General features: G+C 38.6%; 1 protein-coding gene across 1 annotated transcript; it reads right to left on the bottom strand.

Annotated features, from left to right (window-relative positions):
• Positions 1 to 1068: 1068 nt before the first annotated feature.
• Positions 1069 to 19273, bottom strand: LOC137049259 (tripartite motif-containing protein 16-like protein). Its single transcript, XM_067427757.1, has 6 exons — positions 18816 to 19273; positions 15283 to 15378; positions 14963 to 15196; positions 13059 to 13218; positions 12859 to 12906; positions 1069 to 1646 (listed from the first exon to the last, which is right to left on the bottom strand). Exons 1-6 carry the CDS (start codon positions 19230 to 19232, stop codon positions 1069 to 1071), a joined length of 1533 nt encoding a protein of 510 aa, XP_067283858.1. The 5' UTR covers positions 19233 to 19273.
• Positions 19274 to 24762: the final 5489 nt, after the last annotated feature.

The following is a 24762-nucleotide window of genomic DNA, read 5'->3' as shown; positions in this document are numbered from 1 at the left end:
ATTTATGGGTATGTCCCTCTTTGGCTAATGTACTTTCAAGATGGAGGGGCAACATGGCGACCGGCATTCAAACCCCTCACCTGTATGGCATATTATAAACTTACGAGAATACTTTATTACTTGAAAGAAGTTAATATACATTAATGAGCACATATATTTTTGAAAGAACTAAGTGTTTTTAGCTAAGAATAAACTAAAAAAGTTACACAGTGTAGCTTTAAATACCCAGACCAGAACAAATGGTTGTAAGTATTTGCAACACAACACCTGATTTCGGCTGAGAGGTTTTATATATCTTTCAGAGACCACTCAAAAAGGAGAATAGAATTCTTATGTTTCAATCTTTCTCATCCTACTAGTGAATGCAGTGAAACTGAGATCATTTTACCAAATCCCACTGAGACCTTTGAAAAGACATCAAACCTGAAAAGGAAAATTATTATACGGACGAACCACCCAACCCCACCACCCTAATCCAACCCAATAGCGGGTCATATACATACCATAAAGTGCGTATCATATGCACGCAAAAAACAGCGTAGCATATGCACGCCAAAATTAGTTTTGGCGTATACATTCCACGACATTGCACACTCGTACTATTTATACGCATTTACATGTGATCGGGCTGCTCTTATAATGACAGTTGGTGCATCATATTTTCTTTTATATATTTCACATTTATTAATAAACTGACATTTATCAACTTTACAACAAATTAATTTTTTAACGAATGGCCCATTTTTAAAGAATCAATCAATTCAATTGAAGATAATTTTGATGGTAATAATGAAAATGATTGATGGGACACTGCAATAAGACTGAATGGCTGAAATTGTTTGAGAAAAGCACAGACACTGTCACTCATTGTGACACATATACAGACAGATCTGACTGTCTATATGAGGATTGAGTACACACATTTATTCTGACATGTTATTTCACTGACAGAAGTTCAGCTGTAGTATTAATGTAATGAAGAGAAAATAAGAGATAACCTCTCACTGTTACTGATTTAGCATGAGCTCAAAGAATTGGTAGAATCTCTCTACAGTCTATTCTGATTCATCAACAAAGTCTCACTGATGATCCATGTTCAACGCAAAACCCAGGATAGAGCGGCTGAGTGAATGTGGTCTGGACTGTGTGGATGAGGCTCATTGTTTCTCCAGAGACACTGTAGAAGGACAGAATTCCTGCACTGTGATCCACATACACTCCTATTCTATAGATATCATCATATACTCCAACTCTATAGTGATCTATTCTACTGCTGATGGGCTCTATAGTGAGATCAGTCTCTAAGTCATTGTGTATGAATGAGTAACTGACAGGAGAGGAAAAGCAGCTCAAACTCCAGGACTGATTATTATATCCAAACACACACTTTTTACCCCGTCCCTTCCTCCTGATGCTCTTATATGACACTGATATAGACACATCATCGCCTCTCCACTCAATCTCCCAGTAACACCGGCCACACACACTCTCTCTACACAACACCTGAGGATTATATCCATCAAATCTGTCAGGATGATCAGGATACGGCTGGACTGTGCAAGAGTACGTAATTACTCTGTCACTCTCAGACAGACGGAGGAGTTTATTCACTGTGTTAAGATCCAGAGTGAGTTGGGAATGGGAATCTGATGGAGAGAAAACATCATTAAGAAACGTGACTGTAATAAAGCTGACTGTAATAAAGCTTGTTATTCCATGTGAGGTGTAAATACTGGAATGTCTTTCCTAATATTACTTTCTGTGATGTCTTTCTAATGTTAAAAGCCTAGCAGCTAGCTAGACATGCTAACAAACATCTTCATTCATGCTAGCAATATGGTAAAACCAAGCCTGCAGTCTCCCTCTCATTTACTGAAGCTTTCGCGCCTCGATCGCCCCCCTGGTGACCGGTCCCAGTATAGCCGCCCCTCTGTGATTTCTAATGGACGCGAGGCAATCTAAATAATAAAATTACACTTCAAAAATGTTTTCCCCAAAGTTAGTTTATGTCACTGAAGGCAGTTATTATCACGATGATTTCATTTCAGGTGTTCGTTTTAAAAATAAGTTTAGTTTGAGTTAGTTATTTGATGCTATAAAAACGGGGGTGTGACGTCATGATTGACAGCGGAGACTGACGGCTTCTGTGAGTGAAGTTGTCACTGAGGCACTAACGGACTTTTTTCGAAATTTTTGGGAGCAGATTAGAGCTTTAGCTTTAATTTCTACATTTCCATAACTGTTTATTTCACACCAACATAATTAATTGTTCTGCATCTACGAGAGTGTGGGCGGGCTTTTGATATCGCGACTGTACTTCCTGCTCTACTTCCTGCGCTCTACTGCGCAACTCCGGTCCCGAAATCGCTACTGCGCAGACTCGGTCCCAAGATGTCCGCGCCGTGCAAGGCTGCCTGAAAGCTTCAAATATGGCAAGCGGAAACGGATGATGTCGAGTCGTCCATATTTTTTTACGGTCTATGGGTAAAACATGTTAGCAACATGGCAATTTCATGCTAGCAGCCTGCTAAAATAAGCTAGTAACATGTTAACAACATCCCTGCAAACAAACTCATTTGGGGACCGAGATGCTGTCGTTAAATGTGGGTCATGTGTGGGCCACACACTACAGGACCCAGGTGGGGCCCTAGTGGAATAGCCCAAAGTGTGGGCTGACTGTGAGCTGTCCCACACTAAACAGAGTGGGCCTCTCTTGGGGCCATTTGTGGGCCCACAGCAAGCCCACACTGTGGGCAAAGTGTGGGTATTCTGTGGGTACACTGGAAAAAGTTTGGGCATACTTTGGGCAATGCACAGATGTGTCAGAATATACCTGGGGCCTTAACAAACAACAAGCTTACAGGTGCTGGTCATATAATTAGAAAATCATCAAAAAGTTGATTTATTTAACTAATTCCATTCAAAAAGTGAAACTTGTATATTATAATCATTCGTTACACACAGACTGATATACAAATGTTCATTTCTTTTAATTTTGATGATTATAACGGACATCTAAGGAAAATCCCAAATTCAGTATCTCAGAAAATTTGAATATTTAGACACAAATACAAAAACAATACAAAGAAAGTATTTTAAAAAATCTTCGCCAACTGACAAGTATGAACATGAAAAGTATGAGCATGTACAGCACTCAATACTTAGTTGGGGCTCCTTTTGCCTAAATGACTGCTTCAATGCAGCGTGGCATGGAGTCGTTCAGTCTGTGGCACTGCTCAGGTGTTATGAGAGCACAGGTTGCTCTGATAGTGGCCTTCAGCTCTTCTGCATTGTTGGGTCTGGCATATCGCATCTTCCTCTTCACAATACCCCATAGATTTTCTATGGGGTTAAGGTCAGGCGAGTTTGCTGGCCAATTAAGAACAGGAATACCATGGTCCTTAAACCAGGTACTGGTTGCTTTGGCAAGTCCTGTTGGACAATGAAATATGCCTCCCCATAAAGTTGGTCAGCAGCAGGAAGCATGAAGTGTTCTAAAACTTTCTGGTATACGGCTGCGTTGACCTTGGACCTCAGCAAACACAGTGGCCCAACACCAGCAGATGATATGGCACCCCAAACCACCACTGACTTTGGAAACTTTACACTTGACCTCAAGCAATGTGGATTGTGTGGCTCACCTCTTTTTCTCTAGACTATAGGTCTCTGATTTCCAAAGGAAATCCAACATTTACTTTCATCAGAGAACATAACTTTGGATCCACTCAAAAGCAGTCCAGTCATTTTTGTCTTTAGCCCAGGCAAGATGCTTCTGATGCTGTCTGTTGTTCAAGAGTGTGTTGACACAAGGAATGCGACAGGTGAAACCCATGTCTTGCATAGTGGTTCTTAAAGCACTGACTCCAGCTGCAGTCCACTCTTTGTGCATACCTGCAAACTAGTGGCTTTTCGGTGAAATTCGCCATTTTAGGCCCTATTTTAACGATCTGAAACGCAAGTGTCAAAGCGCGGAGCGCAAGTAACTTTGTGGGCGGGTCTCGGCGCTGTTGCTATTTTCCCAGCGGGATAAATGGCTCTTGCGCCCGGCGCAAATCTAAAATGGGTTGGTCTGAAGTAGCTTCATTATTCATAGGTGTGGTTTGGGCGTAACGTGAATAAACCAATCAGAGCGGCATCCAACATTCCCTTTAAAAGCAGGTGCGCAAGTTCCATTATAGATTGCTATTATTATGGCGTATTTACCAGGCGCACACCAGCAGCGGTTCACAGCCGAGGAGCCTGATGTTCTTGTAAGAGCAGCCCTTACGAAACAAAAATATATTGCAGTATATTGGAAAATTTCATGCAATACATTAGGCAATATATTCACATATATGGGAATTAATATTTATATCTTTCAATATATTGCAATATATTGAAAGCGGCAATCATTTGTATATTTTGCAATATATTACATGAATATATAATATATTTTATAATACCATCAATATATTATTCCATATATTTACAATATATTAAAATATATTTCAACTAATATATTGGTAAATATATTTTCCTTTCGTAAATGAGTGAAAGACAGAGAAGTTGTGTTGTATGGGGATGGGAGAAACCCACCCAAAATAGCGTCGGTTAAACAGTCGTCGGTAAAACAGTTTTTTCTTTTTTCAGTCGATTTTTTTTCCTGGTTCTTGACGGACAAACCAATTTGTCAGATGTCCTTATATACATATATGTCTTGCCACTATTGGCCAAACAGGTCTGATCCTAAATTACTTCAATAAGCCTGAATAATTTGTAAGCTAGATTTACGCCTATTTTTTCACATCTTCGTGGCACACCACAATGTGTTAATTTTTTTTTTTTAGTGTAACAATTTATGATTTGCAAAAATAACTGTTGCATCTGTGTAGATTTCATGAGCAAAGTGTATGCGCGTTGTGCACGCTATACATTATGGTCAAGCATGCGCCCTTAAAATAGCATAATGAACAACGCGCAACGCGCCACTGACTTTAGACCAGGTTTTTTCTCGTCAGTGGCGCAACTGTTTAATGGAACAGCAAAATAGCACCAGGGATCGTTTGCGCCGGAACACGCCTCCTTTTTTGCGCTGAACCGCCCAGGGAGCGCAAGTTCATTCACTAGTTTAGCGACGTGCTTCTGTGGAGGGAAAAGCGCGCTTTGCGCGGGTGCAAAATAGGAATGACACATGCGTCGGTGTACAAAGTCAATTGCGCTGGGTGCAAGATAGGGCCCTTTGAATCAAAATATGTCATTTATGTGAATCGTGTAGATCCGATGAGTTTTCTTTCAGGGTGGGGGTGAAGTTGTTAACTTCACAATAATATTGGGAACTGCGCTAATTTCCTATAGACTGTATTGACATCTCTCGAGCTGTCTCAATCTTTTTTTGGTGCTCTTATGTGGTGTGACCTATTTTTGTGTACTTGCTCAATTCAAGCAAACGGCAGTTCGGTGCGCATGACATGAACCAATCACCTCCGCTTTACAGCACGAGAGAAATCATGAATGAACACAGGGCTGTCTATAAGAGCTCAACGTTAATCTTTATCTGGGACAAATGAAAGATGGTTTAACTTTCCCGACTGGACAAATAAAATTTTAAAATAACCAGAAATGTGAGAATGAGACAGGTTTTTTATTTTATTATTATTACATTTAATGCAAACAGCGATTGATAATGGTATCTCTCGTAACAAAGTCGCGGTGAGGCTCGCACTATGTCTGTCTCTGTCTGAGACATTCGTGGAGAAATAAAAACAAATGAGCAGCACTATAAACTCACAGAAGAAATATACTAGGGTAAAATTGACTTTTTATTTATTTATAATATTGGTTATAACACAAGTCGACTAAGGGAGCTGTTTTGCTGAACATTATCACGATTGCAAATAGAGTGCAATCGTGAATTGTCTAGCATGAATTGGTAGGCTAGTTCAATAAACAAGTAGCCTACTTACATTTGAGACTCAAACGACTTTTTTGTTCTATTTCACCCATGATTTCACCAACGAAAATACATCCAAAGGAAAGCAACACTCAGCGCAGTGTTTTGTACCGAATGATTCAGCGTTTTTAATGAATCATTTGAATGAACAAATCTGTAGCTGTGTCCCAAAGTGAAGTGCGTGCACTTCGAAGGCCGCATTTTAAGTGCGATTATGTCACACCGGCACTACGAAGGCAGTCCCAATGTGAAGGCTGCAACCTCTGAAGGCCGCATTTGAAGTGCGATTACGTCACAACGGCACTACGAAGGCTGTCCCAAAGTGAAGGCTGAACTTCTGAAGGCCGCATTTGAAGTGTGATTGCATTCATGAGTGACTTCAAAATGCACCCTTCGGTTCTCAGGCAAAGGAAGGGTACATCAGATGGAACCTTCCCACAACTTTGCAGCCTTCCCTATCCCAGAATTCATAGCACACTGGTGACTACAGGATTTGACTGGTCCGCATTCCCGCGGCACTCGATCAGATTTCCCATAAAGACGTTATAGCGGTCGGTAACTCAAGTGTAGCCTGGATACTATTAAACACAACAGCGCTTGAAGTAAACAAAACGTTTAGTGCATTCGCACAGTTCCCAGTTCCCTGCCCTGAGCAACCAAGATAAACTTTAATTTCCCAATTTTAACTTGCATAAATGCTATTTATTTCTCAACCATTCTCTCAAGAAGACGAATCAGTCCATTATCTCTCTTTTCGCTGTTTCTTTCTTTTTTCTTTTTTTCCCCCTACACTTTCTTTAAATAGCCTAAAATTAAATCTGTGCGGGGCTGTATTTTCGTCCCTCTCCCGCTATTCCGCACCACACCACTCCATCCCGCTCACGCTTATAATTTACTCCGTGTTCACCCTATAAATGATTTTATTCCCGACGTACCCGACTGAACCAGCTAAATGTAGATTTTGTTTCCAGAATCTCTTTTTAATTTCCCTTATAGAAAGAGAGACACTGTGGATAGGATATGTTGTCCGTGCAATCATTTATTTTTCTTATAGCCTACTGTCAACACAGTAGCTAAAAAATATCACAGAAAAAATAAAAATAAAAATAAGCTAAATCAAATCATCTGTCACACAAAATCATAAGACAAAATGCAAATAAACGAAAACTGCTGATTTAGATGATAAAATAAAGTTTTTTTTATTCTGAATGAATGAATGTCACTTACTGACGACGGTCCATTACCGAAAGTCGCCTCCAAAGGCTGAATGTAAAGTCGTGGCCGGCACAGAACAATCTAGGCTATATTATTATTATTAGTCTATTATTATTTTTTATGCAAGTTATTTGTAAATTAAACAAAGAAATTGCTGTTGAAACCTAGAATAAAAGAGTGGTTGTTCTGTACATTGTTTATTTTTGTAATGCAAGTTATAATTTGCAGATTAAACACATTTATATATGTTTATATATTTTCTTGTCATGTAAATTAAAATGTGTAAATGAAAATAAATTGGTCTATACATAGGCTAGGCTACTTAAAGTAGATTTTTACAACTAGCCTATTTATAGACCAATAGCCTAATATAACTTAACATCAGAAACAACAGAAATTTAAATTAACAGCTAAACCAGAAGAAAACACTTTTCTATACTATCATTGCGCTGAGCGGGAGAAGCTGGATCTGGAACGGGATGGGGAATAATGAATAAGACTCTGGTAAGGCCTGAGCGGGACATCATCTTCTGGGATGAAAAGGGCATATTTCCACTGTCCGCAGTTTTGCGGGGCTGAATCGGTCGACGACTGGCATGTCATAAAAAGTAGATGCATCTGAGATGATGAGTTGAATAAAAATAAGTAGGCCTACTTAAATAAAGACTTGGACGTAATATATAAATGTTTAAAATATATTGTAGGCTAACAGATACATTTAATATAAGAAATAAACTTTTAGCCTAACTAGTTGCAATTTGACCGGCTACAGATTGACATGGTCCGGTCTCCCATCGTCACAGCTAGGCTTTGAAGCATGTCAAAATCCAATAAAAAGCTCTTAAAAATAAAATAAAAATAAAATAAATTCTGCTCCATTTCTCTTTTTAAAATCTCCTCACGAACATCCGCTGTGAGTTGTCACAACCTGCTAGGCCATTAATGACGCTTGGTTCATTGTTGCCAAGTCTGGAATGGGGTTGCATTTAGGCTACTGTTGCTTTGGGGTGTTTGTAGCCTAGTCCACAGGTTACGTTGTCTTTACTTAAGCAATATTTCTACTTCTTTTTTCTTTCAATGAGTTGAAACAATATGTTAACTTGTTCTCTGATACCTACATTGAGGGTATGTGGCTTATTTAAGGGCAAAAAACGTCCAGATACGGTTTTACAGGTCCCTTTACAAACCTGTAAATCGTTCCTAGGATGTAATGCTGTTTTTGCCTTATTTGGAACAGTCATTAATATTAATGTTGAGCTCTGCTCTGATTGACTTACTTCAGGAGCTCACAGCACACAGCAGTTCAGCGAAGCGGCTCGTGAGCCCTGACAGAACACAGACCGACTGAATGACACTTTAAGCAGAACATCTCAAATGGAGATGGCTAAAATGCAGCTTACTTGTTTATTGGTGTTTTCAGATCATCCGCGTGGATAGTATATGTGTTCTTTTCACAGAAAAGCTCTGATTGGGGGATTTAAATGACTGAATCTGGCAACCGCAAGCAAGAATGCTCTGTGATTTTAGACTTGTCTTTTTTCGTCAACGATATTGCATGTTTATATAACGTTAGTCACAATGTAGGCTACGCAGTGACTTATGTACTCTGAAATACAGGCATGCAAAAACATCATACTTAAGTTCTAAAAAAAATATATATATATATATAATATATATATATATATATATATATATATATATATATATATATATATATATATATATATACATATTAGACATGTGCCGATTTTCGATAATGCGATTTATCACGATAATGAATATGCACGATATTGTTATCGTGGGCACTTTAAAATATCGTAAATAATAATTTAAAAACAATTTATATTTTTTTTATAATGCACTCAAGAATACTTTGCTCATCAACCGTATAAATGCTCAACACCGCTGTATTCTGCGTCAAAGGGACGCGCTCAGATATAAACAAGCCCAACGTGCGTTTGTACATGACTGAACCGGTGAAGGAGACGCGATGCTGAAGCGCGCGTTCAGTTACAGCAGAGGGCGCTGATGAACTGCAGAATGCAGCCGGTTACCCCGGAAACCAGCAAACAAACAAAAAAATGCCTGTAGTTTTTAAAACAGCCATTCCTTTTTGTAATCTCAATGTTGTTCATCACAGCACCAAATACTTAATACTTAAAGACTTAATAGGCTATATATTTTAAAATTTAAACATTTTTATGTTTTAATCTGGACTAGAACATACCCTAATAATTAGAACTGTTCTAATTATTTGTTATTGTTCAGTATAACTTTGAGATACGACTTCATTAGTAACTTAACATGTTAATTCATTATTACCAAACTGACAATGAAAAATATTTAAAAATACTAAAGAATTAATCATTCTATGTTAATTTCTTAGTTACTTTTTAATAACATTAAAATCAAAATCAAAATAACTTTTTTAATGGACCTAAGATAAAACTAACAATGATCAGTATTTCTTAACTAACATTACCAAAAAAATTATACTTTCTGTACCAAATGTAGCTATTGCTCAATCTTAGTTAATGCATAAACTAATGAGACCTTATTGTAATTTGTAAGCCTACCTGTTGTTCTCTAGCCTAATTCTTTTGCACTTTAATCTGTTTGAAAATTGTACTTTTACAGCTCTGAAAAAAATCAAGAGACCACATAACATTTTCTCAATGAGGGGTCTCTTAATTTTTTTTCCAGAGCTGTATATATTTTTGGTGCATTATTGTATTTAAACATTCAGTTATTTTTGTTCTTACAAAAATAGTTCTTAAAGCTGTTATGCTATGGCAACACTTTTTTTTTTTGCAACTTATTTCAATATCGTGATAATATCGTATATCGTGATAAAACTTCATCAATTAATCGCAACATGAAAAATTGATATCGGCACATGCCTAATATATATATATATATATATATATATATATATATATATATATATATATATATATATATATATATAAATTAATAGCCTTGTCAAATGACTATCGTTTTAACTTATATGGTGGAAAAGGTGACGTTTGCTAGAAGGGTCGAGTGAACGATCTGTAAACAGCGTATAAGGTTGTATTTTGTTATATAAAATAATATTACCCTTTGTCATTAGACACACTATTTAGTTTTGTACGATACTTGGAGTTTCCTATTGTTACTGTACTAGCATCTTGTGTTATCTAGGCAATGCTGTCTCTCTAAGAAACTTTCAATTTAATCAGAAATTGTTTAAACAGTCAATAAGTGGATAGAATTGCTACTTACTGCTTGCAGGAATATAGTTGTAATTGCCACTTTTTTCAGTTTAAGACACTGAGCGAAGCTACTTAGCCTGGGACATGACATTTGTGTCAATGAGCGTTGCCGTTCTTTGCTATCCTCAAGTGTCGTTTGTTTACCTGCAGTCCCGATTATTCGGCTCCGTCAGTTCTGACTGACAATGCACATGTTTGGACAGATGTTGAGAAGCACTTTTTTTTTCCGTGGCGTTTTTGATTCACGAGATTTACATATGAAGTAGGAGGCAATGTTGTTTGAGACTCACAGTATGTGATGTCCATGTACTGAACTCTTATTATTTCACTATGGCATGGTTAATTCAATTTTTCGTTCTAGGGCACCTTTAATACGATAAAAAAATGGCCTTTATAAAATTAAATATGCCCTGGAGTAAATATCACAAATATGCAGATTTAAGTAGGCCTATGTAAAAGCTGATAGAACAATGATGAGAATATTGCTTCAGAATCAATATATATTTATACCACCAAAAATCCCCCCCATACATTGTACAGTACATACAATTTGCTATGTACTCTACCTGATAGGCCCGAAGTTAAACAATTTCAAATCAAATTGTGAAATTTGTGTAAATGCCCAGCGCTATAGTGTAAATGTTTTTTTACTTGAAGCAAATGTTATTTTCTTGTCAGAGTGCACAAAATGCTTGTTTACATGTTAAAAACACAAAAATGTTCTACTGGGAGGCAATGCCCCAGATATCCCCCTAAAAGTATTTAATTCAGCAACATATCACCTTTTTCACCACTTGTCAGTTTGCAGGTATGTTTGCGAATCTCCCCCACATTTTTTTACCCTCTCCAGGGTGTGGATATCCCTGTTGTTTGTACACCTTTTTCTACGACATCTTTTCCTTCTCTTCGCATCTCAATTAATGTGCTTGGACACAGAGCTCTGTGAACAACCAGCCTAATTTGCAATGACCTTTTGTGTCTTGCCCTCCTTTTGCAAGGCTTCAATGGTTGTCTTTTGGAAAACTGCCAAGTCAGCAGTCATCCCCATGATTGTGTAGCCTCTAGAACTGGACTGAGAGACCATTTAAATGCTGATTAGAGTGTGGCACCAGGTGTATTAAATTATGAACCTTTTCACAATATTCAAATTTTCTGATATACTGATTGGAATATTGGGATTTGTCCTGTTTTTGCCATTTCAGAAATATATTATATTAAAAAATATATGTTATGTTCATCAGTTTTAGGGATCAAAAGTGACTTCTTTCAAAAACCTTACGACCCCAAACTTATGATCGGTGGTATATTTTAAAGCAACACTAGGTAACTTTTCAACCTTCATAATATATTTTTTAAGACTCTTGTGATGATAAATCGACTTACAATAGGTTGAATGACACGTCTGCCATAGCCTGATGGGGTCTGTATCGTTTTTAATCGTACTTTTAAACTTCGGGTTTCGGGTAGTAACCCGAGAACAAAAAGAACTACAAAATTCGACTGCTTAACGGCATATACGTCACTTCCACCAACACACACACTTCCTTACATTCGGACGTGCGAGCCCAACTTTGTTCGTCGGATAATATAGTCATGTCCGAAGCAGCAGAGACAAATAAGAAAGAAAAGGTTTTGTTGGAGGAAAGCAATAAGAGGAAACGAAAAAGTGATGTGATTAAAGGCAGGACGAGGATCAACATGTGACCAGCGTTTGCTCGTCGGAGTGAGCTGAAGGAGGCGTGCCCGACCGATGCTGTCATGCTTGTTACGGTGATTACCTACCACTCAAACATTGAACTGAAGTATCATATAGATTCTGTAAAACGGTAACCAATAGACTACTATAATGACGCTGGGTTGTAAACGTGAGCATCGTGATTATTTGGCGTTTGAAAAAAATAAAACCCATGAAATTATATTCATATGACATGCTGAAACATATGCCACTGACTGTAACGTTACCTGGGATGAAGACATTTCACACGCGCCGCCAGAAGAACACCTGCATGTGAACTCTTGCAGTGTTCACGTTAACTGTTAGTGCTGCACCAACCCGCGGTGCCACTTTTATGAAGTTATTTGGCCCGCCCCGCACCACTGTATATATTTTTACAACCCGCCCCGCACCCGCGACCATTAAATAGACATACGGGGTCCGCGGGTTATGATACGACCCGCGCATCACTAGTTCAGGGCTATCAGGGTTGTCATGTCAACAAATGCACGCGCGATGGCATCCCCTGTTGTAGGATAACAGATCTTACGACAGTAGTTAAGGACATTATTTTTTCCAAACTGTAGGGGGACCCCGAGAGCAAAAGTAGCCAAGTGCTGCTTTAAGAACACCTCAACAGCCCCTTTCAAAGAGAAACATTAATTTGCACGATCAACTCTGAAACTCTTCTGTCATGTTTTCTTTCACCTTCTACGATAAGAATATGAACACAATCATGGACTTACATTGTAGGAAGTTGTTCCTGGTCCTGGGAACAATGTTGGTGAACATGACTGTGGAAATCAACAGACATTTATAGTGTAATCATCATGTCAAGAGAAAACTATCCCTCCATCCGTTTCCAAGGCATTTCTAATATGATATTCTACATGAAATGAGATGATGAGGATGATTTCTGTGAGCAAATAAAACTCCAGGACTTTACCCCTGTCAGAGATCTTCTTCAGCTCCTCTTTGCAGAAATCATCCAGTTTGTCTCTCAGCAGACGGACAGATTCTCTCACGCAATCAAAAGAGGAGAGAGAACTGAAGGGATTGTCATTGACGTCTGTAGACTCAGGAAAAGCTGAGAGAGACGGGAAACTCTACAGGAAACAGAAATCAAAGCTTATCATTGTCACATGTCTGTCCTGTCTTGTGTGCACATGGTGGTTGTTATTGTGGCCATGTGCTCCTGTCAATGGGTGCGTTTACATGCACACCAGTAGCTGATAACTCAAAAAAAATCAGCTTATTGAAATAATCAGTTTTCCCCGTTTACATGCAAACCAGTAAACTGACAATGCAAGTAAACCGCGTTTACATGACTTTATTAATAAACCGGGTTATTTCCTTGTAGTGACGTGAAAAAATAATAATGTCCGTATCTGACTCATTTCAAATGTTACGTCAGTTGTGATGCGTTCGTTCACCGTGTCAGCGGGAGATTCTCGGCTCATATTATTCTCTCATGCTACTGATGCAGCGTTTTAACTGAACCTCTTTTGCATGAGAAGAGAACACATCTTTACAATTTTTTGGGTCTTAAAAGAGTCTGTGTATGTGATATATGTCCTTTTTTTCATGCAAAATGATAGCTCGCTCTGTCTGGATGCATTTAAATCCGCTCTGACTATACATTTTTTCACCTATCACACATGCGCACTTCAGTAAGCCGACAGAAAGCAGGTTAATGCGTTTACATGCAGCGCAAAATCGGGGTAAGTGGCTAAAAACGACCTGTCCCGATCGGTTTATGCTTACGCCGTTTATGACATTACTCCGATAAAAGAAAACGGGTTACCGCGTTTACATGACCATGTTCATTGTCGGCTTATTAGGGATAATCAGCTTAAGAATTTGCATGCAAGCACCCATTGACAGGGATGCCAATTGAATTGAAAGTCACTGCAACAAAAACAGCCCTGAAGCAGAGGTTCACAGAGAAGTCCGTAGAGGATTTTTGAATATTTGTATAAGCCTAATACTAGGATCTGAGTAACATGGCAATAAGAAAACCCCTAATTCGCATCAATCTATTTCTGTGAGATTGGTTGAAGATTAACATATTTTCCTCAGCTCTATTCAGACACAACTGGACTGAAATGAATAAATAGTATAAACTTGGACTGTTAACATAAGGTAGCTATAAGTATTATGTAATTAAATCTCAACATAATTAACATATCATACAGTTCAGTTTAGTGCGATCTGCTGTGACGTCACAATCAAGTTGAATTTTGGGATATAGAGCTGCTTGAAGTGTACATCGGAGTAGAATTGCTTTCTCTGTCAAAATCGAGGGCATGAGGGTCTGTCCATATAAACTTCCCTCAAACACTTCAAGAAGAGGAATGCACTTTAAAATGGCGGTGGGGATTCCCCAGAGGGGAAGTGCTTAGGGGAGTTTGCAAGTGTCTAAAAGTGGAGTGGAACAAAGCACAGATTGAGTAGAGGCATGAGAGTGGGTCGTTTCCTTTTACTCACAAGTGTTGGGAAACATTGCCATAAACACATTTAAACCTAGTTGTATTTTTGTACTTTTATGATATTTTTAAACATCTTATTCCAAAGTACATATTACGTTATTTAAACAGCTAAATAAACAATTGCAGTTAAAAAGTTGGAGATGGTCTGTTTTAGTTTTAATAGAAAACTTGATATGAATGTTTTTTTTGAGGTCTTAAAGAAAACATACCTGTTCAACATTTTATTTTGAAAAGATGATCAGTTGAGAGTCTGACTGATGATCATGTAATAACCAAACACAGAGATTAACACTTCAGTCAATGGCTCTGCTTTCATGAAATGTTTCTCTCTGAGTCTCTTGTTCTCCGAGATCTCTGTTACCTGCAGGACATGGATGTGATCCTGTGTGTGTGAAAGCTGCTCCAGCTCAGCGTCTCTCCTCCTCAGATCATTGATCTCCTGCTCGAGTCGCTCCAGTTGTCCTTCAGCTCGACTCACTGCAGTCTTTTCTTGATCTCTGATCCGCTGTGTGGTTTCAGAGCGGCTTCTCTCAATCGAGTAGATGAGCTCAGTGAAGATCCTCTCACTGTCCTCCACTGCTGTCTGTGCGGAGCGCTGTCAGGACACACATCACAATCACACAGTGGCTTCAGTGAGTCCTGAATGAGACTTCTCAAACTTCTCTTATTCTCCAGACTCACCATATGAAACTCCACATCCTCTCTCAGCTGCTGAAGATCTTTCTCTTTCTGCTGGATCCTCAGCTGGATCGACCTCTGCATCTCCTTCAGTTTGTGCTAAAGCACAAACCAATAACTGTGACAGTAATACTACAACAAAATCATCATGTAAACAGCTGATGTTAAGCCAATATTGATGGTGAGATCTACACCTTGTCCACACAAACACGGACATTTTTATAACCGCGACTTTTTTTACACGGTTCGGCCGTTCGTTCACACAGAAACGCAGTATCGGGTCACTGAAACCGAACATTTTTGAAAACCCCTGCCAGGGTGAGGATTTTCAGAAACACTGGTTGTAGCGTTGTCGTGTGGACAGTAAAACCGGCGTTTTTGCCTTGCGAAGTCAGAGTGTGCGCCGTTATCTGCTGTGTTTGACGTCAGATTGTTCGCCGCTGACTGCTTTGTTGACGACCCTATGGTTGACGATTCTGTGCAATGGCGGACGTCGCCCACATATTGCTGATAGTAACTGTGCTAACAGGGCTGCTTGTATCATGTACACAGATATATGCTCAGGTATATTATTAGATTGCGGAACAGAGGCATCAGAATGAAATTCTAAGCTTCTGATTGGCCAACATGTCTTTACGATTAGGGTGATATCGCCGCCTGCTGGTGTGGCATGCTATTGACAGCGCTTGATAGCGGGTTTTTACGTTTTCATGTAGACGGAGATTTCTTTAAAACCGAGCATGTGTGGACGGGATTTTTTTTTTAAAACGCAGGAGGAAAAACTCCGGTTATAAAAATACCTGTGACCTTGTGGACTAGGCCCTAGTATGGAAATGTTTAAACTAGGGATGCACCGATACCACTTTTTCCAGTGCAAGAGTAAGTCTGATACCATACTTTAATTTCTGATACGGTACTTGCCGATGCCTGTATATTCCATTGCATTTGAATTATTTATTTTTAATATTGAGTATAGAAACCAAAAGAATATGAATCAAAGTAGTTGGATGATTTCGTATGGCAAATGTTTCCTTAATTATTTACACACCTAATTATGCCTGTTAAAATGTATTATATAAGCTTCTGTTACTTTCACTGTTCTTTTGCTTATTTATTTTGTCTTTCATTAATAGCACAGTAAATATTTACCAGTGCTCAACCCTAAGAATTTTATTCTAGTATTTTTTTCTTTTTTCAGTAGTTTTATTAGGCTGCTGTCACTTTAAGAACTGCCTGTATCCAACATACACATTTTCTTTTTCAACTGTTTACATTCACTGACTAGTCAGTTATGAACACTATTATGTGCAGATATGTGAATTTGTCAGTTCAAGCACAAGAAGATATGAAAGAGAACAATTTCATTAGGGTATTTGCACTCTGAGAATGCACTTTGGATGTTTCAGTAGTGCAGGTGTACTAAATTAAACCACAACACAATGAAATCGCCACAAGACAACAGAATTAAGCCACAACAAAACGAAATCACCACAACACAACGGACACAAGCCACAACACAACAAAATCACCACAGCACAACGGAAACAAGCCACAACACAACAAAATCGCCACAACACAATGGAAACAAGCCCCAACACAACGGAAACAAGCCACAACACAACAAAATCGCCATAACACAACGGAAACAAGCCACAACACAACGGAAACAAGCCACAACACAACAAAATCGCCACAACACAACGGAAACAAGCCACAACACAACGGAAACAAGCCACAACACAACAAAATCGCCACAACACAACGGAAACAAGCCACAACACAACGGAAACAAGCCACAACACTACAAAATTGCCACAACACAACGGAAACAAGCCACAACACAACAAAATCGCCACAACACAACGGACACAAGCCACAACACAACAAAATCACCACAGCACAACGGAAACAAGCCACAACACAACAAAATCGCCACAACACAATGGAAACAAGCCCCAACACAACGGAAACAAGCCACAACACAACAAAATCGCCACAACACAACGGAAACAAGCCACAACACAACGGAAACAAGCCACAACACAACAAAATCGCCACAACACAACGGAAACAAGCCACAACACAACGGAAACAAGCCACAACACAACAAAATCGCCACAACACAACGGAAACAAGCCACAACACAACGGAAACAAGCCACAACACTACAAAATCGCCACAACACAACGGAAACAAGCCACAACACAACGAAATCGTCAGATTCAGAAGTGTCAGAAGAATCAGAAGTGTATTGAGAGTTGCTAGACGATACTCGCGGCAGATTAGATTTGCTGCCGCTAGGGTGCGTCTAGATTTCTAGGCTAGCTCCAGGGTCCAGTGGAGGAGCCTCTTTTCCTTTCAATGTCAGAAGAGGACAAGGAAAAGGCACTCAACAATCTACAGGCACAAACAGAAGATGCCACAGAGCCCTTCATATTTAATTTTTTGTACAGGGATGACATGGAGTTATTTTTGCAGGAATGTAGTGACAAAAGGGGCTTAAGATTGTATGCTTCATTTGAAGAGTAAATTATTTGTTTTTGTACATTATTTTATTTTGATTCAGCATTGTCATTCAGCATTGTTATGACAAAATGGGTGTTTTGATGCATTTTAATTGAATTATTGTATACATTTTTTTTCTTTCTTTCATCTTTTGAAAAATGTCAAATTTTATTTAAAAAATGCATTAAATGCATTAAAAATATTTATTTTATATAACATTATTTTATTTTATATATTTTTTTATATTATTAACCTGATAATAAATAATTTTAATTTATATAAAATACAGCGAATTTCATAAAAATGCCCTTAAGTATCAAGCATTTGTTTTTACATCACGATCAGGAAATAAAGTAGGTATAGGTAAAGTAAAGGAAGTACATACAATTATATTACACAAGATTAAAATTATAAAATGTATTTATTGTACTGCACCATAATGTATCATTATAACGCATATAAAATAAGGTGTTTTGTATGTGATAAAAGAAACTACTATCCAAAACCGTAGGTGGCGCTACTCCTACTTCCGTTCTGTGGCTGGCGTTCTGAAACTGGCGGGCTGCGGGGCTGCAGCTGGACACTGTTGGTTTAATTTAGTATGGCTACACTACTGGGCTACCATATTGTGCCTAACCAGGGCCTCACACAAAGTAAAGTGACAGGTGACTTGATGTAAAAAAACGAACAAAAAACAATAGACCTGTGGCCGGTTGCACCAGCTGTGCTTAAGTTACGACTTGGCCTAGTTTTGATGTAAAGGGGCACTAAGTTACAACTTATGCACTACTAAATATATTTGCGTTGCACCATTAAACTTATGATGCATAAATCTACGTATAAACTAAATATAAGGAAGGTTATATATATATATATATATATATATATATATATATATATATATATATATATATATATAAAACAATACTAACCAAAATAACCAATATCATAAACAATCATAAAGAAATTTAAAAATGTTATAATATTATAATATTTATAAATATATAACAAGGTTTCTGGCAAATCATCACCTGCAGTCCAGTGGCATCCGTCACTTTATGTGAATGAAATTCCTCATGACTGTCAAAATGAGTTTGACAGTAAGACTTCAGACACACCAGACAGGACTTGACGGCTTTGTGTTTTCTTCCAGTACTGACGTCACACATCACATCTTCAGCTCCAGCTCCAGTGTAACAGTCAGCAGAAAGTTCAGTCTTCTCCAGTTTCTTTACCACTTCAGCCAGCATGGTGTTTTTAGCTAAAGCAGGTATTGGACTGAAGGTCTTTCTGCACTCAGGGCAGCTGTAGACTCTCTTCTGATCCCAGCAGCTTGTTATACAGCTCCTACAGTAACTGTGTCCACAGGGAATGGTCACTGGATCCTTCAGGAGATCCAGACACACTGGACACTTGAACTCATCCAGAGAATTTCTGGCTTCTGCCATTTTGCAAAGACACAACACACAACAGCTCAACTAAACTTCAGTTTCTCTTTCCCTAAACTCAGGTGTTTCCTGGTTCTGTGTTGAGTGACGTGTAGAAAACCGGTTTCTCTGCAAGTCTTAAGGTCACAGACAATAAAACGTCCACTAGATGTCAGCCTCAAACAGACTCTCAAAGAATATATGTAATAGAAGCAGACAACACAATTAAAAACCACAACAGTATTGCATCCTAATAACTGCAGTGGTACTGTGTCCAGATTTACAGTTCCTACATTCCCCATGAAAATTTTAATCTTGTTTATCATAAAATATTAAGTCATGTCAATGATAAATATACAATTATTCCTGCATGTCTTTTTTTTCTAAGGTGGATGTTTGTAGTTCCTCCTAATGGTGTCTGTCCTTTAGGAAATGTTTCTTTTTTTTTTTTAAAGAACCTCCAGTACACGTAATCCTTCTGTCTGTGATGTGTTTGCATTCTGTTTTATTCCCAATGTCATTGTATTTAGTGATACTTTATGTTTCAAAATAGTGGCTTAGCAGCTGGAGTCATTTTATAACTGAGTGGCTGAAGACTTTTTGTCAAGGTGGCCTGCCCTTTTCAGTGTCAGCGAGGCAAGTTATTGATTTTTAGCATATTATTTGTGAGCTGGAGAATAAAATACAGCAGTTATAATCTTCTTATAACGTAATAATGTTAATTTGTCTTAGGTTACTGCAAAGTTAAGCAAATTACACCTGAACCACTCCTTTCCAAATCTATGTCTCAACTAAATGCACTCTCTGATAACCTCCTGAAGATGTTCCAGAGAAGAGAAGGACATCTAGGCCACGGCTGAATCAATTTTTGCACCAATTGCTGATGTTAACTTCACTACATGAAGATTGACACACAATAAACTAACCCCATGTTGTATTGTTGTTGGTTCTAAACAATGATTTGTCTTTTTAAAATGATGGCATCAAAAGGTGGATGAGAATGCTTCATAAAAGCAATGTGCGTATATAGGAGATCCAGAAAGACTTGTTAAGGAACATTGCAAAAAAACAAACCAAAATTATATATATAACACCAAATCGGTTCACACACTCGTACAGAAACGTTTAATTATCGAAATTAATTACTAAAATAGTTTTGAATTGAAATTGAATAAATAAAACATTGAAACTAAAATTGAAACATGAGATTAAAACCACCACTAGGGTGGCAGAAAGTTGCTTTTATTGAGTTAGCCATTAAGATTCAGCCGAGTCATTCAAAAAACTGATTGAGTCATTAAAAACGGGGTTGTTCACCATCATGCAACCCTAGGCCCATATAACTGCACAAATTATTAAATTCCTGGACATCTTACATGACATGCTCACTAATGTTCAGAAACCAGAGCAGACCAGATATGTCCTTATATGGGTCAATGTTAGTTTCCATAGGGCTGCTTTGGTCTGCAACTGCAACAGATCACCCACTTTTCACTGAACTCAACCTTCCCAATACTCTCCATTTTTTAATCCAATTGAAGAGTTATTCTCAGCCTGGCGCTGGAAGGTCTATGATCGTCATCCTAATCAACACATAGCCCTTTTACAGGCAATGGAGGAGGCATGTGGTGATATTGACCAGGCATCATGTCAGGTCTGGATACAGCATTCCAGAAGATATTCTCCCTGGTGCCTTGGACTAGAGGACATTGCATGTGATGTAGATGAAATTAACATGATGGCTTGTGTTAAGAATTTGATACGAAAATATCATTTTTACGAAGTTTCAAAGAGTTGAGCAAGTGCAGCCTCTGACAGGATTCATTTTTTCAAAATTGCGCAAAAATAAAATATCCATAAACTGGCAGGCCAGTGTTATATATTTAGTTCAGTTGAGTACTTACAATATCCCAAATGTTTCCAACTAGTTGTAAATTGTGAGAAAATTGCTATTTTAACCAAGGAGCCGGGACGTCTGAGCATAGCGTTTGCGGGAGCTACTTGCCTGTCAGTTGCGTCATATCTGCATTACCTTCGGTTTTATTTGGCAACAGTGCTTTTCTCTTAGTGTGCAACAAGTGTCACAGCAGATGCTGAGATAATGCAGAGTAACGTCATTTTAAACACACTTAAATGTATTTAATATGATAAACAGTGCTGCATTACCTTATACTCATGACCGAAAAAGCGGAAATAGCACTGGCCCGGTGACTATGTCCCGTCATGATAAAAGTCCAGGTGCTCACGAACCGTGTGTTTGTGTAGCAATCGCTCCAGCAGCCTCAGCTCCACAACACTCGGCCCTGCTCTGCTTCATACTACAGTAACGTTAATAATCGCATCCATGAACATGATTTTTGCCTGAGTCATATTTTCCACCGGCTGCGAGGTGAAGACCACATGTCCCAAGATGCTGCGCTCAAACTTGGCGTCATCAAACTACACCTTTGTTTTGAATAGGCGCCCCTAGCGGATGGAAAGTTGCATAGTGTACCATTAAATTCATATTTCACATTCATTTATTTATTCGTTTAGTTGGTTTATTTATTGAAAGTCATTGATAACATTTATTTCTTTTGAAGTAAAGGTCTAGCTCGGGAAATGAACGTTCCTGTCAGGGAATGGAATGTCTTAATATTTAAAAATCATTTACATTCTTAATATTTATAAATAATTTAATGTAATTTGTTGTGAAATTAATGTTTCTAAATACATAGTGTTTCAAATATATCAACAATTACGTTTTATATCTTCTGTCTCACGTTTAAAATCCAGCAGGGGAGCAATAGAGCCTTCTAGTCATCTGGGAGCGGTGGAAGACTGCTGTAGCCTGACAAGCCAGACCCACATCAAGATGTTTGGTCTGGAAACTCACCATAGACAGGGCTCAATCCGAAGAGTGGGATAAACGGTTGTCTTTCAAACTCCCTCTGCACGCGATAGGATAGCGCTACACCAACCAGAGCAACAAAGGTGAAGCAGAGCTTGTTGATAGATTAAACATTCGCCGTATCCGGTCGGCTAAACTCCGAACACATCTTCCCTTTTTAAGAATGACTTCAGTGCCGCTCTTTGTTCTTTTCTCAGAGAAAAGCTTAACTCCAAGTCTTCCAGAGTCGCAGTCAAAGCTGATTCGAAAGACCGCCGCCGTTCGTCAGTTTCTGTGTTTACTAGAAGCACGCAAACGCAACTCAGTCGTCATTATGGCCCCGCCCGCCGACTCTATACACAACGTGATTGGCACATCCAGATTCTGAGGAATACAGCTCAGAAGGGTATTGAGAGTTCCTAGACGACACTTGCGGGCAGATAAAATTTGCTGCCGCTAGGGTGTGTCTAGATTTCTAGGCTAAGACTGCTGCGCACTGATGTAGATTGCGGCTGTGGACATGTTTTAAAAGAACACTCCACTGTTTTTAGAAATACGGCTAATTCAACTACGTTCCTACATTTAGAAATGTGGGCAAATGCATTTTTGTCTCAGTGCATGCATTGTTTTAGTTTGGCAGGGTCGCCGCTAGCTTAGCTCAGCATAATGAATGGAATCCTATGTTTAAGTAAAAGTGATTAAAAAAAAAACCCCACCTAATTACTTCTTGTGGCCTGTGTATTCACAATGAGTACAATAAGCAATGCAGATTAAGACTAGGTGATTTTCTAGGCAGATATTGACTTGGGACTATATTATGGGGAAGCACAGGCGAAACACTGCTACTTGGGCGCAGAGATATCACAGCTCTCATCCTCACGTCCTTTCGGCTGTTGAGCGATTGCAATGTGTTGTGTGATATATGTCAATTTGTGCATAGCCCAGCCCCACAATCATACACACAGGTAGGCTTTATCAAATCAATATAAAGGTATTTTAAAACGGAACATGCATATTATCTGTTGGCCTCGTTCAAACCGGCTCATCGAGCACTGTCGCCGGTATTTCATTTTGGTACATTTTATAAGTTATAAGCTAAAAACCACTGGCCGCAATATAAAATGGTGGCTGCGGCCGTAAAAAAACTAAAGTTCTGTGACTTGCCCGACCACATCCTTAGCTGGAAAAAAATATTTGTCATTACGGTTGACAATAAGGACTGCCCGATGGTCTGGTGCCAGCGTGAAAGACACTCAGGCCAGTGCTGCTATTTCACAGAAGTTGATCATCTCTCTTATGTCACGTCACTGTTACACTGCATATTTAGATATGTGGATAATGTAATGTTTTTGGGACTGTCTGTGTGTGCTCAGTGTCACTATCACTTTAGCATTCTTTGCCTTAGTAGAAAGCATCACCAGGAAAATAATTGATGACAGAAGCCCAATGATTCTCCTGACTCAGTGTGACCTACCACCCTCTCTTGTCAGTGATGGTATACTTAAAAATATGCATGGCCTTTCTAGTTAGAGAAGCAATTGAATCTTCATATGAAGCCATGCTCCCTCTCTGTTACACTGTAATGAATTAACCATGCTCCTTATTCTGTATTTGTTTTCAATTAGTTTTCATTTTTGATTACTTTTCTTTTTTTGTAGGTTCTTGGCAACATCGAGAGAGCACAGAGCATGCATCAAACGTCATTCAAAAAACGCAAACGCAAGTATGTTCAGTTCAGGCCGGTGATGATGTTCTGCTCTCACGTGACCCCAAGAAACGACGAACAGGAGACACATTTACAATGCAGCTCCAAGGAACATATACTGTGGCCAGCATCTCTTCCAAAGGGGCTGTTTGCCAGAGGGTCAATGTGTTAAGACTGAGGACATAGTACTTACTGAAAAGTAGTGTAGCGTTTTCAATAAACAGTGTATAAAAGAGGTTACAATTGAAAACTAAATTCAGAAATATTGGATATTTGTTTTTAATTACAGTTGGTACTAATTGTCATATTTTTCCTCATTAGATAGACCAAATGAGAGGTTTCTTCAGGACCAGTTATTCAAACCTTAAATGTCAGCTAGAGCTTCCCTATTCTTGTTCAGGTGTAAAGTGGGAGAAGGACTTGGTCCCTATTTAGGAAGAATTGGTAAGCATTCTGTCTATTTAGTGACACTTTGCATATTTAAATGATAATGATTACTTAATCATGTCAAACGTCCTTTATTTATAGTTAAAGTACATGTTAAAAATAGGCCATCACGAGAATTGATCATAAAGCAAGGCAAATTTTGCCTTACACGAGAAGACTTCTGGAGCCTGGGTTTAAGCCAGTGCATGGAATCTAATGTGTCTATGTTTATTGTCTTTAACGGTTTTGTGTCAAAACACGAATTCCCAGATAATGCATAATGTTCCCTCCATGTCCACTGTACAGAGTATCTTTCTTCTATAGATATGATAAAACTGAAGACTCTTCAGAGATATGGAGGATGGAATACTACTCTACAGGTACTCAAGATTGACAGAATCAAGAGTGTCAATCCCATATTTAAGGTGATTTAGTACCATAACAATAATCGGCACATTATACAATCTCTCAAACACATGGTGCTTCCTGTCTGTGAAATTCATTCTGCACTGTTGACATATAAAACCATTTCTCTCATACATGAATACTCA

This window comes from Pseudorasbora parva, chromosome 20, assembly GCF_024679245.1.
Source record: "Pseudorasbora parva isolate DD20220531a chromosome 20, ASM2467924v1, whole genome shotgun sequence".
Lineage (NCBI taxonomy): Eukaryota > Metazoa > Chordata > Actinopteri > Cypriniformes > Gobionidae > Pseudorasbora > Pseudorasbora parva.
The sequence above is the reverse complement of the archived record's forward strand: the minus strand, read 5'-3'. Positions and strand labels throughout refer to the sequence as shown.

Excerpts from the sequence above, each read along its gene's own strand:
- LOC137049259 (XM_067427757.1), bottom strand. The coding sequence starts at position 19,232 with ATGGCAGAAGCCAGAAATTCTCTGGATGAGTTCAAGTGTCCAGTGTGT. Across the intron at positions 15,379-18,815 it reads CGGATGCCACTGGACTGCAG|CACAAACTGAAGGAGATGCA; the intron begins GTGATGATTTGC and ends TTTGTGCTTTAG. Across the intron at positions 12,907-13,058 it reads GAAGAAGATCTCTGACAGGG|TCATGTTCACCAACATTGTT; the intron begins GTAAAGTCCTGG and ends TGATTTCCACAG.